This window comes from Somniosus microcephalus, chromosome 2 (genome assembly GCF_052327205.1).
Source record: "Somniosus microcephalus isolate GS21.2 chromosome 2, FLI_Smic_1.0, whole genome shotgun sequence".
Classification (NCBI taxonomy): domain Eukaryota; kingdom Metazoa; phylum Chordata; class Chondrichthyes; order Squaliformes; family Somniosidae; genus Somniosus; species Somniosus microcephalus.
Genome location: NC_140988.1, coordinates 270,791,690 through 270,806,075, shown reverse-complemented (window position 1 = coordinate 270,806,075; position 14,386 = coordinate 270,791,690). Strand labels below are relative to the sequence as shown.

The 14,386-nt window shown below is 41.9% G+C and overlaps 1 protein-coding gene across 1 annotated transcript in view; it reads left to right on the top strand.

The window, feature by feature from the left end:
* mtrex (Mtr4 exosome RNA helicase) overlaps nt 1-14,386 on the top strand; it is a 233,156-nt gene that overhangs the window by 95,673 nt on the left and 123,097 nt on the right. Inside the window, exons 12-15 of the mRNA XM_085971986.1 lie at nt 2,809-2,888; nt 9,773-9,883; nt 11,150-11,251; nt 13,696-13,821. Coding sequence (XP_085828112.1) covers nt 2,809-2,888; nt 9,773-9,883; nt 11,150-11,251; nt 13,696-13,821 — 419 coding nt within the window. The remainder of the gene's footprint in view (nt 1-2,808; nt 2,889-9,772; nt 9,884-11,149; nt 11,252-13,695; nt 13,822-14,386) is intronic.

Sequence of the window (14,386 nt, the reverse complement as noted above, 5' to 3'; positions counted from 1 at the left end):
ACACAGTGCTGCCCCCCGATTGTCAAAATCCACGACAAGGCCTTGGACAACGTGGACCACTTGCCATGCCTCGGGAGCCTACTGTCAACAAGGGCAGACGTCGACGACGAAGTCCAACACCGCCTTCAGTGTGCCAGTGCAGCCTTCGGTCGCCTGAGGAAGAGCATGTTTGAAGACCAGGACCTCAAACCTGGCACTAAGCTCATGGTCTACAGGGCAGCAGTGATACCTGCCCTGCTGTATGCCTCAGAGACATGGACCATGTACAGCAGGCACCTCAAAGCACTGGAGAGGTACCACCAACGCTGCCTCCGCAAGATCCTGCAAATCCATTGGCAGAATAGGCGCACCGACGTCCGTGTTCTTGCTCAGGCCAACATCCCCAGCATCGAAGCTCTGACCACGCTCAATCAGCTCCAATGGACGGGTCACATTGTCCACATGCCCGATACGAGACTCCCAAAACAAGCTCTCTGCTCGGAGCTCCGGCACGGCAAGAGAGCCCCAGGTGGGCAGAGGAAACGCTTCAAGGACACCCTCAAAGCCTCCTTGAAAAAGTGTAACATCCCCACCGTCACCTGGGAATCCCTGGCCCAAGACCGCACAAAGTGGAGGAGAAGCATCCGGGAAGGCGCCGAACACCTCGAGTCTCTTCGCCAGGAGTAAGCGGAAGCCAAGCGCAAGGAGCGCACGTCAACCTAAGCACCCCACCCACCCACCCCTTCAACCACCGTCTGCCCCACCTGTGACAGAGACTGTAGGTCCCGCGTTGGACTCATCAGTCACCTGCGAACTCATTTTTAATGTGGAAGCAAGTCATCCTCGGGTCCGAGGGACTGCCTAATAAGGAGGAAGTGGAGACACTCAATGTTTTCAAGGGGTGACTGGATAGGCACTTGAGGGAAATAAACTTGCAGGGGTATGGGGATAGAGCGGGGAATGGGACTGGATATATTGCTCTACAGAGAGCCGGCACGGACTCAATGGGCCAAATGGCCTCCTTCTGTGCCGTTATGACTCCATGTTCTCTCATCCCACAAATTGCCTGCATATGCTGGTTGGAAGAGATGACAGTAATCCTGTAACTCATTACTGGCTAAGCAAAATCTACTTTCTTCCTTATTTGGTCAACTTCTACATACAATTAGGAAATGTTATCACCAGCAAGGGAAAATCACCTGGCACTTGGACCCTTGGTGCGCTGGATGCTCAGACCATTTTCTCCCACTTTGCTGTGCCCTACCTCAATCTGAGACATGCCATATGTTCTTTTCTGTTCCATTGTGAGGCCTTCTGTCTCCCAACCAGTGAAAATGTAATCGTTTTTCATTTGCTATTCAGTTTGTTAGCAAGGTCTTAAATATGTAGAGAGGAGATTCATCAAAGCTTTTCAATTTCTCACCTTTCAATTTTAGTATGTGACCTGGAATTTGCGGTGGGTAACAACTGCAAGCTGTCCGCGTTTGCCATCATTACCCCTCTGAAACTGACCGCAACTTCAGGATTATGCACATCTAAACGCAAAAATCCTGAAGTTGCGGCCAGTCATTCACTGCTCAGACATTGGCTGTGCTGTGGATCCCACCCCACCCAACATTGCCGGCAATCAATGTACTCGGTGAAACTGACAAACTTGGCTTCTCCATGGTAATATCGCTGTTAAATACCCCATTAAATGTTAAACCTTGTTGGAATAGGTGTAACTGGGTTTTTAACAGCGTATTGACTGGTAAACAAACGTAATGGCCCTGAAAAACTAATTTTTATATTTGTTGATTGTAATTTTTATCATAATGAAGAAATTTGACAATATTTTTAAAGTTTGTTCATGATAGTTCAGCTTCTAGCTTATCCCAATGTAAACATCCCAATCTTTCTTTCTCTAACATTTTTAAAAAGTCCCTTAAAAGCAGCTTCTCATTTCCTGGTTACCTGTCTGTAAGAATTCTTCAATGTGATTGGCTGCTAGGACAGCTTGTTGACATCACTACAGCATTGCCACAGGAATCCCCTATTCACAACGCTGTCGTCAATTGAATGTCAAAAAAGGCAAACTTCTCGCCGCAGAGTTTGCAAGATCTCTGTGGGCAGCTTTCTTTGGGGCAAGTGCCTTTGCTTCGCCGCTGACCGCAAATTACAGCCCTGTGTTCTTGTATCACTATCATCTAGGATTGTAGCCGACTTCAACCCCCATGCCGATTGGCTGTGTCTCCTAAAAATTTGGATTGAATGCCACAGGCCCTTTCTAGTAACAAGACACTCCAAAACTCGTGATTGTTACCTTCCATTCTTGAATGTCTTCTCTGAATTAAAAGCCTGCACCAAATACAACAGAATGGACTCTGTCGTTGGAAGGAATTGCTGCCTACCAGGATTACGGAACTCTATTTACCTTGTCATAGTGAGACCTGAGATACAGTTAATGAATATGTAAATGGGGAGCATTTGCAAGACTGTTGCTTTTAAGATGCACTGGTTGTACTATGTTCTGACAAGAGGTGCACTTCCATTCTTTACTGAGTTTGTGTACATTAGTGAGGCAGTTATATAAATTTGATAGAAGTGCAAGAGAAGTTACTCTGAGCTTCGGTTAATATGTACGAACTAGTAAAGGGTTATTTTCATTTGACTTGTATATTAAGCAGGATGAATAATAGAAATGGGAAAATAAACTTCAACGAACTTTACTTCAGTGTTTAATTTTATGAGAAATTGCCTTTTTTTAAATGCTTAAAAATACTTCGTGCTATAGAGTTGTAGATTTAATTTTGTGCAGTTAAGCATATCAAGAATGTTTGTTTCCCCCAGATGATGAAAAAAAGCTGGTGGAAGAGGTATTCAACAATGCTATTGACTGCTTGTCTGATGAAGATAAAAAACTTCCTCAGGTGAGTGATTCTCTACCAAATCTGGTACCTTGTTGAAGTAAATCAAAGTACTAATGCAACTTTATCCTCTGATCCTCAAACATTTAGAGAAATATTCCAAAATTCTCAACGAAAATACATTCCATTGAGAAATAAAAATTCCGTGGGAAAAATGACCCATCCGTGGCTAACTTAATCGAATAGTATCCTTTATTTTTTTTTTAAGAGAAGAGGCTTATAATATTATGAAGAATAGTAATAAGCCTGAGGATTGGGAAAGCTTTAGAAACCAGCGAAGGGTGACCAAAAAATTGATAAAAAGGGAGAAAATAGAATGAGAGTAAACCAGCAAGAAATATAAAAACAGATTGTAAGAGCTTCTACAAGTATGTAAAAAGGAAGAGAGCAGCAAAAGTAATTGTTAGTGTCTTAGAAGCTGAGACAGGAGAAATTATAATGGGAAGTAAGGAAATGGCAGAAACGTTGAACAAATATGTTGTATCTGTCTTTACAGAAGAAGACATAAAAAGCATACCATAAATAGTGGGGAACCAAGGGGTTAATGAGAGTGAGGAACTTCAAGTCATTAATACCAGTAGAGAAAAAGTACTTGAGAAACTAATGGGACTAAAAGCTGACAAAGCCTACATCCTAGAGTTCCAAAAGAGGCAGCTGCAGAGATAGTGGATGCATTGGTTGTGATCTTCCAAAATTCCCTCGATTCCATAATTCTCCCAGCGGATTGGAAGGTAGTAAATGTAGCCCCGCTATTTCAGAAAGGAGGGAGAGAGAAAATCGGGAACTGCAGGCCCGTTAGCCTGACATCAGTTGTCAGGAAAATGCTGGAATCCATTATTAAGGAAGTGGTCACAGGGCTCTTATAACATCGTAATATGATCAGGCCGAGTCAACATGGTTTTATGAAAGAGAAATCGCCTTTCACAAATCTGAGTGTTTTGAGGATGTAACTAGCAGGGTAGATGAAGAGTAATCAGTGGATGTGGTATAGTTGGATTTCCAAAAAGGTGGCACATAAAAAGTTGGTACACAAAATAAGGGCTCACAGGGTTGGGGTAATATAATAGCATGGATTGGTTTGCGGACAAAAAACAGAGTACGGATAAATGGGTCATTTTCAGGTTGGCAGGCTGTAACTAGTGGGGTGCTGCAAGGATCAGTGCTTGGGCCTCAGCTATTTACAATCTATAATAATGACTTCGATGAAGGGACCGAGTGTAATGTATCCAAGTTTGCTGATGATACAAATCTAGGTGGGAAAGATCCCGCAAAGGAATATAGACAGGTTAAGCGAGTGGGCAATAAGGTGGCAGATGGAGTATAATGTGGGGAAATTTGAGGTCATTCACTTTGGTGGGAAGAATAGAAAAACATCATTTTTTAAATCTTGAAAAACTACAGGAAACTTTGGTTTATCCGGAGGTTAACTGTCCGGAATGCTCGATCCACCGGCAAAATTCAGGAGTCGGTTCAGTAAGTTTTTTTTCTTTTCGTTGCTTTTTTTTCACCAGTCAGGCTCTGCAAGGTCTAGCTAAAGCTGTTGCTTAGCTACAGAGACGCTTGCAAGCTACGGCCGACTGTTTAGAAGCTGTTGCTAAGCAACAGGGTTTGTTGCTAGATACGGAGCTCAAAAGCTCTGTATGTTTTAACATTAGCGCTGGTTTGTCCGGCAGTTTTGATGGGACGGCAACAGCTCGGTCCCGGATATCACAAAGTTTCCTGTATTAAATGTTGGTGTTCAGAGAGATTTAGGTGTCCTTGTATAGGAAACACAGTTAGCATGCAGGTACAACAAGCAATCAGGAAGGCAAATGACATGTTGGCCTTTACTGCAAGCTGGTTGTAGTACAAGAGTAACGAAGTCTTGCTACAATTGTACAAGGCTTTGGTGAGGCCACACCTGGCGTATTGTGCACTGTTTTGGTCTCCTTATCTGAGGAAGGATATGCTTGCCTTAGAGGTAGTACAACGCAGGTTCACTAGATTGAATCCTGGGATGAGAGGGCTGTCCTATGAGGAGAAATTGAGTAGATTGGGCTGATACTCTCGAGTTCAGAAGAGTAAGAGGTGACCTCATTGAGACATATATGATTCTGAGGGGGATCGACAGGGTAGATGCTGAAAAGTTGTTTCCCCTGGCTGGAGAGTCCAGAGCTAAGGGTCACAGTCTCAGGATAAGGGGTTGGCCATTTAAGACTGAGATGAGGAGGAATTTCTTCACTCGGAGGGTTGTGAATCTTTGGAATTCTCTACCCCAAAGGGCTGTGGATGCTGAGTCATTGAGTGTATTCAAGGCGGAGATCAATAGATTTTGGACTCATGGGGAATCAAGGGATATGGGGATTGGGCGGGAAAGTGGAGTTGAGGTCGAAGATAAACCATGATCTTATTGAATGGTGGAGCAGGCTCGAGGAACCGTATGGCCTACACTTGCTCCTAATTCGTCTTATAAAATTATTAGTGAAGGAATATTCCAAGGAAGATTCAAAACAATTGTGTGCTTCTTGTTCTGGTTATGCTGATTACAGTGACGTTACAATGCTGCTGTTGCATGAGCAAGTCAACATTAAATGATACCACTCGCACCTGCTGGTCGTCTGTTTCATGTGAAACCTGGAGAGCCACTGCATAGGCAACCAAGCCTGCTTGTGGGCTCTGGATAAAACGGGAAAGCTTGTTGATTGCTACTTTCTACTATTTGTTGACGAATTTAACCTAGCTTGCAGTAGAAATCTTTCAGCTCAAGTTGGGATATCAGACTCGCACTTGTAACTGAGTGGGAGAGTTGATTTGCATTGTGTTAACCTCGTCAGGATTGTTGTTGACAAGTCTGATGGAGTTGAACAAAAGGCATTGATTTGTCATACCCATTTATGGGGTCCTCCAATTTCAATATTGTTGCCCCAATTCCTAAGTCCAGATCATTTGTGGCTCCAACACCTACGCCTGCGTAACACCACTCACTCCATCTTTCCTGTCTTGAGAAACTTTTACCTTACCCTTGGCCTCTGCTTTCTGCGCCCCCCCCACCTCCCCAACCATTGCTGTATCTATATAGCTACATTGCCCTTAATTCCATGAGCCATTATCTTTGCCATTCATTTATTATTGTGGTACGTTAAAAGCATGGGGTAGGTGAGCGTGGCTAAGGTGGATGTGTAAGGAGGGAGGGATGGGGGATCCCCTGTAGAGGGCGCAGCATTGAGAGAGACACCAGATTAGTTTAAATCGCCACTGACAAGCCTGCGAAAAGTACGTAGGCAGTTGTACACGAGGTGAACAGCGAAACCCCTTCCTTTGCTGCTGAGAACAAAGTCTGGGCCAACATCTTTCTCTCAACCATATCCTCAAGCCTCGCTTAGGTTGTTACCTGTTAGTTTTATAGCTAAGGAGTTATAGGCAAATTGCTAAATGTAGGTCAGTAAGAACTAGCCTATCGTGTAGGTCCTGGACACTCGTTTTTGCAGTGTGGGAACATGGGAGGCAGTTCTGAAAACCTCATGACACAAAAATTTAAGGCATGCTCTAGATTGTAATTTCCCCAGAATCCAACCAACGTGAGACTAGTTCCTACATTGCTTTTCATTCACATTATGTTCCATCTTACTTTCATAGACAATACCGCTTACAAGGAATCAGCAGCTACAAGTGGAAGGCACTTTGATCACAAAATCCTTCCAGTAGACTTGATGCTTGAAAAATCAGCTAATACACTGGCTGAGAGTTTATGAGAACATAAGAATTAGGAGCAGGAGTAGGCCATTTGGCCCTTCGAGCCTGCTCCACCATTCAGTAAGATCATGGCTGATCTTCTACCTCAAGTCCACCTTCCCGCAGTATCCCCATATCCCTTGATTCCCTTAATATCCAAAAATTTGTAGATCTCTGTCTTGAATATACTCGATGACTCAGCATCCACAGCCCTCTAGGGTACAGAATTCCAAAGACTCACAACCCTTTGAGTGAAGAAATTTCCCCTCTCATCCCAGGAATCAGTCTGGTGAACCTTTGTTGCACTCCCTCTAAGGCAAGTATATCTTTCGTAAGGCGACCAAAATGTACACAGTACTCCATCTCACCAGGGCCCTATATATTTGCAGTAAGAGTCTTTACTTTTTACATGCTTGTAGAAGCTCTTACAATCTGTTTTTATGTCTCTTGCTAGTTTACTCTCATTCTATTTTCCCCCTCTATCAATTTCTTTGTCCTCCTTTGCTGAATTCTAAAATCCTCCCAATCCTCAGGCTTACCACTCTCTTTTTGGTAACATTATAAGCCTCTTCCTTTAATACTATCTTTAACTTCTCTTGTTTGCCATGGTTGGACCATTTTTCCCATGGGGTTTTTATTCCTTAAGGGAATGTATTTTCGTTGTGAATTATTAATTATTTCTTTAAATGTTTGCCATTGCTTATCTACCGTCATATCTTTTAATCTAGTTTCCCAACCTGAGCGAACTCGCCTACATACCTATGTAGTTTGCTTTGTTCAGATTTAAGACCCTAGTTTTGGACTCAACTAAATCACTCTCAAACGCAACATAAAATTCTATCATATGATCACTGCTCCCCAGAGGCTCCTTTACTGCAAAGTTATTAATTAACCCTGTCTCATTGCACAATACTAGACCTAAGATAGCCTGATCCCAAGTTGGTTCCTCGACTTACTGATCTAGAAAACTATCTTGAATGCATTCCAGGAACTAGTACTCTGTATTACTTCAAAATTGGTTTGCCTAGTCTATCTGAAGATTAAAGTCCCCCATGATTGCTGTATTACCCTTGTTACATACACCTCTCATTTCCTGATTTATACACTGCCCAACACGACAACTACTGTTGGGGGGCGGCAGGGGGCGCGTATAAACTACTCCCACCATTGTTTTTTGCCCCTTGTTGATTCTTAGTTCTACATCTTGTTTTTCCGAGCTAAGATCCTTTCTCTCTACTGTCTTTATCCCATCTTTTATTATCAGGGCTATCTCCCTACTTTTTCATTCTGCCTATCATTTCTAAAAGTCAAATATCCTGGAATATTTAGTTCCCAACGTTGGTCACTTTGCAACCACGTCTCTGCAATGGCTATTGGATCAAACCTATTTATTTCTATCTGTGCTATTCATCTATTTTGTTACAAATGCTTTGTGCATTCAGATATAGTACCTTTATCTTTAACTTTTCTCTCTCTTTCCCTGATGTCACCGTAGTCACTGATATCCTATTACCTTTAAGCTCTCTGTCCCTTCCTGACCCACTCTGCTTATTTTTTACCCACATCACTACTGTGCTCTGCAGTCTTGACATTTCTCTTGCTGCTTTTGAATTTACCCTTTCCTGAATCCTCTACCTCACCCCCTACCCACCTTCATTAGTTTAAAGCCCTATCTACCACTCTAGTTATTCAATTTGCCAGCACACTGATCCCAGCCCGGTTTAAGTGAAGCCCGTCCGAATGGAACACTTCCATCTTTCCCCAGTACTGGTGCCAGTGCCCCATGAATTGAAACCCCTGCCCCCCACACCACTCTTTCAGCCACGCATTTAACCTTCTAATCTGCTTGTCCCGATGCCATTTTGCACGTGACTCTGGTAACAATCTAAAGATTATTACCGGTGTGGTTCTGTGTTTTAATTTCGACCCTAGCTCCTCAAACTCTCTCAGCAGAACCTCAGTCCTACTTGTACCTATGTCGTTGGTTCTTACATGGACCACAGCAACTGTTTCTTTAGCCTCCCACTCCCGAATTCTTCTCCGGCCATGAGGAGATATCCTTAACCCTGGCACCGGGCAGGCAACACATCCTTCGGAACTCCTGGTCGCAGCTGCAGAGAACAGTATCTATACTATACTGTCCCCATACACTATAACATTCCTTTTCACCCAAACCACCCCCCCCCCCCCAACTTGAATGGCTGCCTGTACCACGGTGCCGTGGTCAGTTTGCTCATCCATCCTGCAAACTTTGCCCTCATCCACACAGGCAGCAAGAACCTCGTACCTGTTAGATAAGGGCAAAGGCCAAGGCTCATCCAGCACTGTACCTGGGGTCCCCTTACCTGCCTGAGTTGCAGTCACACCCTCCTATCCCTGACCACTAACCAGACCTGTACCACTACCTAACCTAAGGGGTGTGACTGCCTCCTGGATCAAAGTGTCCAGGTAACTCTCCCCCTCCCTGATGCTTCGCAACGTCTGCACCTCGGACTCCAGCTCAACAACTCTGAGCTGAAGCTCCTTGAGATACAGACACTTACTGCAGATGTGGTCGTCTGGGATCGCAATGCTCTCCACATACTCCCCTATGCTGCAGTTGCGGCACACCAGCTGCCCTGCCATCCCTCTATAACCTTGTTTTATTTATTTCATTAAAGTTTATGTATTTAATTAACTTAGCTTATTGTTCAGTTTTTTAACTAAATAAGTGATCTGGTTTAAATTATAAGTAGATTAAACAAAATATTTACCTGCAACACAAACCATGACAAGTATTGGAGGCATAAAGCGGCATCTCCTTCCCCTCTGCACCGAGTTCCCAAAGTTGAGTGCTTTGTGCTTGTGGTATCCAGCAGAGACTTTGTAATTCATGTTCACAGTGCTGAATATGAATTGAATGTAGAAATTCTAAGTGGTGCTGGATGCCAGTTACAGATGGTATCATCAAGCTTGGTAGGCATGGCTTTCACGTGAAGAATGGCCACTTTGGCTGACGTGGCAGAGGGCTGACAAATGCCCATATAAATGTAATCTGGCATCAGTTGCTGCCTTCAGGAAATGGGGGCGAAAGGGAGCAGGGAACATCTTTTACAATTTCAAATCAGTATCTTTTATTGCCAAGTCCTAATGCCCAGTCCTATTTATTGTTGAAACTTCAATTCCTGTGTAACCAGGTTGAACACGTATTGCCTCTTTTAAAAAGAGGAATTGGAATCCACCATGGAGGTTTGCTTCCTATTCTGAAAGAAACCATTGAGATTCTTTTCTCTGAAGGACTTCTGAAGGTACAATTTGTCTTTTCAAAATGTATTTTACAATTGATTTATGGTGTGCCTTGTATATAACATATATGTTAGTACATTGAGGAACCAGTAGAGTTTGGCAAGAATAAAGTGATAAGTGGGTGGGACTTCATTTGGAGTGGATGCGGGCAGCAGAGATGAGTTGAAATTTGTGTGTGGTGGGGTGGATGGCTAGTGAGGAAAGCATGCAGGTGTGGATGAGCGTTCAGTGGTGTGGATAAGGTAGGGATGGAAGTGAATAATATCTGGGAGTGGGAAATGGGCAGTCTTGATGAAGGACTCGATATCAGATTTGAAGCTCAGCCCAGGCTTCAGCCGAATGTCAAGGTTAGAGTCACTGGCTTCAACCTGTGTGAGCATTGTAATGGGAGTAGAATAACTGGCTAGGATGCAGAGTTTCTAATAGAAAGCAAGCAGAGTGGTTTTTGTCTTGCCAGTGTTTAGCTGGAGCATGTTCTGGCTCATCTGCAACTTTTATATTGGATAAGCAGTTGAACAGCACAGCAAACTGTTGAAAGAACAAGTGGACACAATCATACTAGAGCTAATTGGAAGCATTTTTTCCCCACAAAGGGTAGTGGAAATGTGGAATTCTCTTCCCCCCCCAAAAGGCTGTGGATTCTGGGCCAGTTGAAATTTTCAAGACTGAGATTGCCAGAATTTTATTAGATAAGGGTATCAAGGGGTCAAAGGCGGGTGAATGGAGTTGAGGTACAGATCAGTCTTGATCTAATTGAATGAATGGTGGAGCAGGCTCGAGGGGCTGAATGGCATACCCCATTCCTATGTTTCTCTGTTTACATTTAGCAAGTCTTTGTTCAAATTCAAGTTTTATCAAATATTTGTGAAAGCAGTCTTTGAATGTGGTTTCCTTCGTGGTTGCTTTTTTCTTTGACTTGGTGCACTTCAAGCTTGTGTGTTTAAAAAAAAAAAAAAAAAAAAAAAAAAAATTAAAAAGAATTCTTGAAATGTTGTTGGCAAGGCCAGCATTTATTGCACGTCCCTAATTGCCTTGAAGATGGTGGTAGGCTGTCACCTTGAACCTATGTAGTCTGTGTAGTGAAGATGCTTTTATTTTTTGTAGCGGTTTGTTACCAGGTGGCTTGCTTGTCAATATTAATGGTTCCTTAATAGAGTCTTCAATTCTGAGCGATAAGAATTGAGGGTTTCTTCTAAAATGTCTAAACTCTGGTTAAAAGATTTATGATTGTGTACAAATGCCCATGTTTGATTCAATTTTTTTCCTAGGCTTTGTTTGCAACAGAGACCTTTGCTATGGGAATCAACATGCCAGCAAGGACAGTTCTGTTCACCAGTACACGCAAATTTGATGGGAAAGATTTTCGTTGGGTATAGAGAAGTTACTTTTTTCAATTTTATATATTACAACCCTTACAACTGTGCTATTTAGCTGACAAAATCTGTTAAGTACATTGTCATAATAGTGAGAATGAACTTTGCTGAGTAAACTAAGTTATGTTGAAGGCTAGCTTTGTACATCACCTTTTCTTGGATGTGGTTTGCAGTGGCTAAATTTGGTCTATGCATGTTCTCAGGAACACAAATTTGGGTATCTCGCTGTATCCTATCGGGGATAAGAATCAGCAGACATTCCAATCACAGGAAGGGAGTTAATGGTATATACGGCCTGCAAACTGCTTGACACAGTGTTGGTGGAGTCTGAACGACTGACTGGTCCACTGTGCATCGCTTCCATTTTCTGTTTTAATTTGAGATCTGCATATTGTGATTTTTTTTCTCCCCCCGCCCCCCTTAATTGCTCACATTTTAATCTCTGGACTTCTGTGTCTTTTCACGCCCGCCCTCTTCCCACCCCGACATGCTTTTGTCATTTTTATATCTGCGTCATCTGATTCATGATATTATCTAACAATTCTCTGTTGATTCATTCCTCATTCCCTGCTCCTCCTCCTCCTGAATTTTCCAAACTTACTGAAATGCCCATTTATCCATTTCAGTTTTCACTTCTGGTGAAGGGTGAAAAGTCAAGATCTATATTTTCTGTTTAAAGTTGCTCCCCGAGAAGCTTCGTGTTTCCAGCTATTTCAGTTTTTATTCCATTATTTTATGGTGACTGAATAAGTCCAAATCTGTTTTTATTGCATTAGATCTTGATTTTTACCAGTGTTTTGGGGAATCGCGTCCCATGATTCTGACGCGATTCCATCTGCTTGTAATTGGGGCCACTATTTTATGGTGGCTGAAAAGTCACAATGGCCCATAAATTCCGTTCCCTATGGGTGTGTACTCACCCGTAGGGCCAATGGATGTGCCGGTTTTACGCATGCACTGGAAACCGGAACTTCCGTTCTTCAAAGAAAGGACAGTTGCTTCAATATTCAAAGAAAGGACAGTTGCTTCAATCCAGGTAAGTCTGAAACAGCTGCGCCTGGAAATGTAAATGTAAAAGGTAAATGTAAGAAGTCTCACAACACCAGGTTATAGTCCAACAGTTTTATTTGAAATCACAAGCTTTCGGAGCGCTGCTCCTTCGTCAGGTGAAGTGGAGAGATGCATAAAGACACAGCTTATATAGTCAGAGAATAAGGTAAGAGGTGAAGAAAGTAAAAGAAAACATTTTTTTCCACTGATTTATCATTTTAAAATACTTTAAAGAAAGGTAAGATTATTTTTAGCCCCGTTAAAAACTTTAATTATTTTTTCAAAAATTTAAATTTTTGTTTAAAATAGTTAATTTATGTAATTTATATAGTCATTTTAAAAATGTGATTTTTAAATTTTTTTTTTGAAGTTTTACTTATGTTTTGGGGCTGATCTCTATTCATAGATTTGACAGGTCTTCCTGTCAAATCTATGAATGGAGATTCCCTGCTCTGATTGGCTCCCGAACTAGCTGCGCCTCTGGGATACGCGTGCCCTGCACACCGGCAGTTTGAGGAGGCACATCAATGGAATTCTGCGCTTCCCGGGAGCCTTTTCAGGATTGCAGCCCTCTGCTCGCGGGAGGAGGGCTGCGAATGGAATTTCTGGGCCATTGTTTTTATTACAGGGAATTTTCCAGAATTTTTACCAGTGTTTTTACAGTTTGTTTCCTTGATTCTGTACATTTATTTTTCTGAAAACTATAAGCGAGAGGCCTTGTTCGTGAAAGGTGACCTTCTGGGCTTCTCTATATGCTATGGACGAGTGTGAGTGCATGCACAGGTGACCTGTTGATTTTGTGTCTCCTTTCCTCCTTGGCTGTTTTGGTGATATACATTAAGGTTGCATGTGATCCAGACTGGTTCCACTGATCTTAGTGGGAGCCAGAAATGTGGACAAGTCTAAATACCAATAGAGAGAAGCTCAACCCCAGAAAGCCATTTTCTGGTGGAGCACCTTTAGAAGCTGGTACATTTACTTCACATTGTTCTCTTCCATTTTGTTCTCTTTCCCCCAATAAAAATATAATTTAGTTGATGTATAGCATTGCTGCATAAAAGGCTAATGAGACAAAGAAGTCGCCATATCTGTGTAATTGGCAATTTTATTAATTTGTTTAAAGAGCAATACAATTCATTCTCCAATTTTCTTATAGTGGTAAATTACAAATGTTATAAACATAATTCAGTATTCTAGTTGATAAATGATTCTGATGGCTTTGTGGTTTACGTGAGTTACATTTGATTGTTTGAAGTATGTTTATTTATTACTCCATTTCTACTTGGTCAAATTAATTTTGTTCAAACATTAATCCATATTTCAGCAGTGGTATACTTTCAAAAACTTTGTCCAAAATGTTAATGCAGTTTATTTTCCTTTTCTAACTGCAGATCTCTTCAGGGGAATACATTCAGATGTCTGGTCGAGCTGGTAGGCGTGGCATGGATGAAAGAGGAATTGTTATTCTTATGGTAGATGAAAAGATGAGTCCAACAGTAGGAAAACAGCTTCTAAAGGTAATAGATTCAGTGTAACCTTTTTTCCTTGAATTAACTTGCATTGGTTTTGCTTGATATTTACACGAGCTTAATCATGGTATCATTCTTAGTTGAAGGGTTAATTATCAACAGAATGAGAAATACCAAGCTCGCATTTCACTATACTAGTTTATGAACACCTTTTATATAAAAAAAAAAAAAAAAAAAATCTGCCCACATTGTGGTGGTCATTAATATATGGAGGAAGCACACTTACGAAAAGTAAGCCTCCAAATGACACTAATGGTATAGCTTGAGGCGTTGTCATGACTGCCATAACACCAACAGGTTTACTTCTCATAAACTACCTAACCCCAGTGTTTGTTCATACAGTGCATATGATCAGTATTTTTAAAAATAAAGTTGTAAGAAATAGCTTAAAATGCAATTTTCAGACGTTGTTGACTGCAGTGGTCTTGAGATCAGATGTGATGCAGTGCAGTCCACTACGATAACTTATATTTCCATAGTGCTTTTCATGTGCAGGAAAATACCTCAAAGTTGTTATTAAGATGTAGGAAAATAGTGGAAGCCCAGCAGGAGG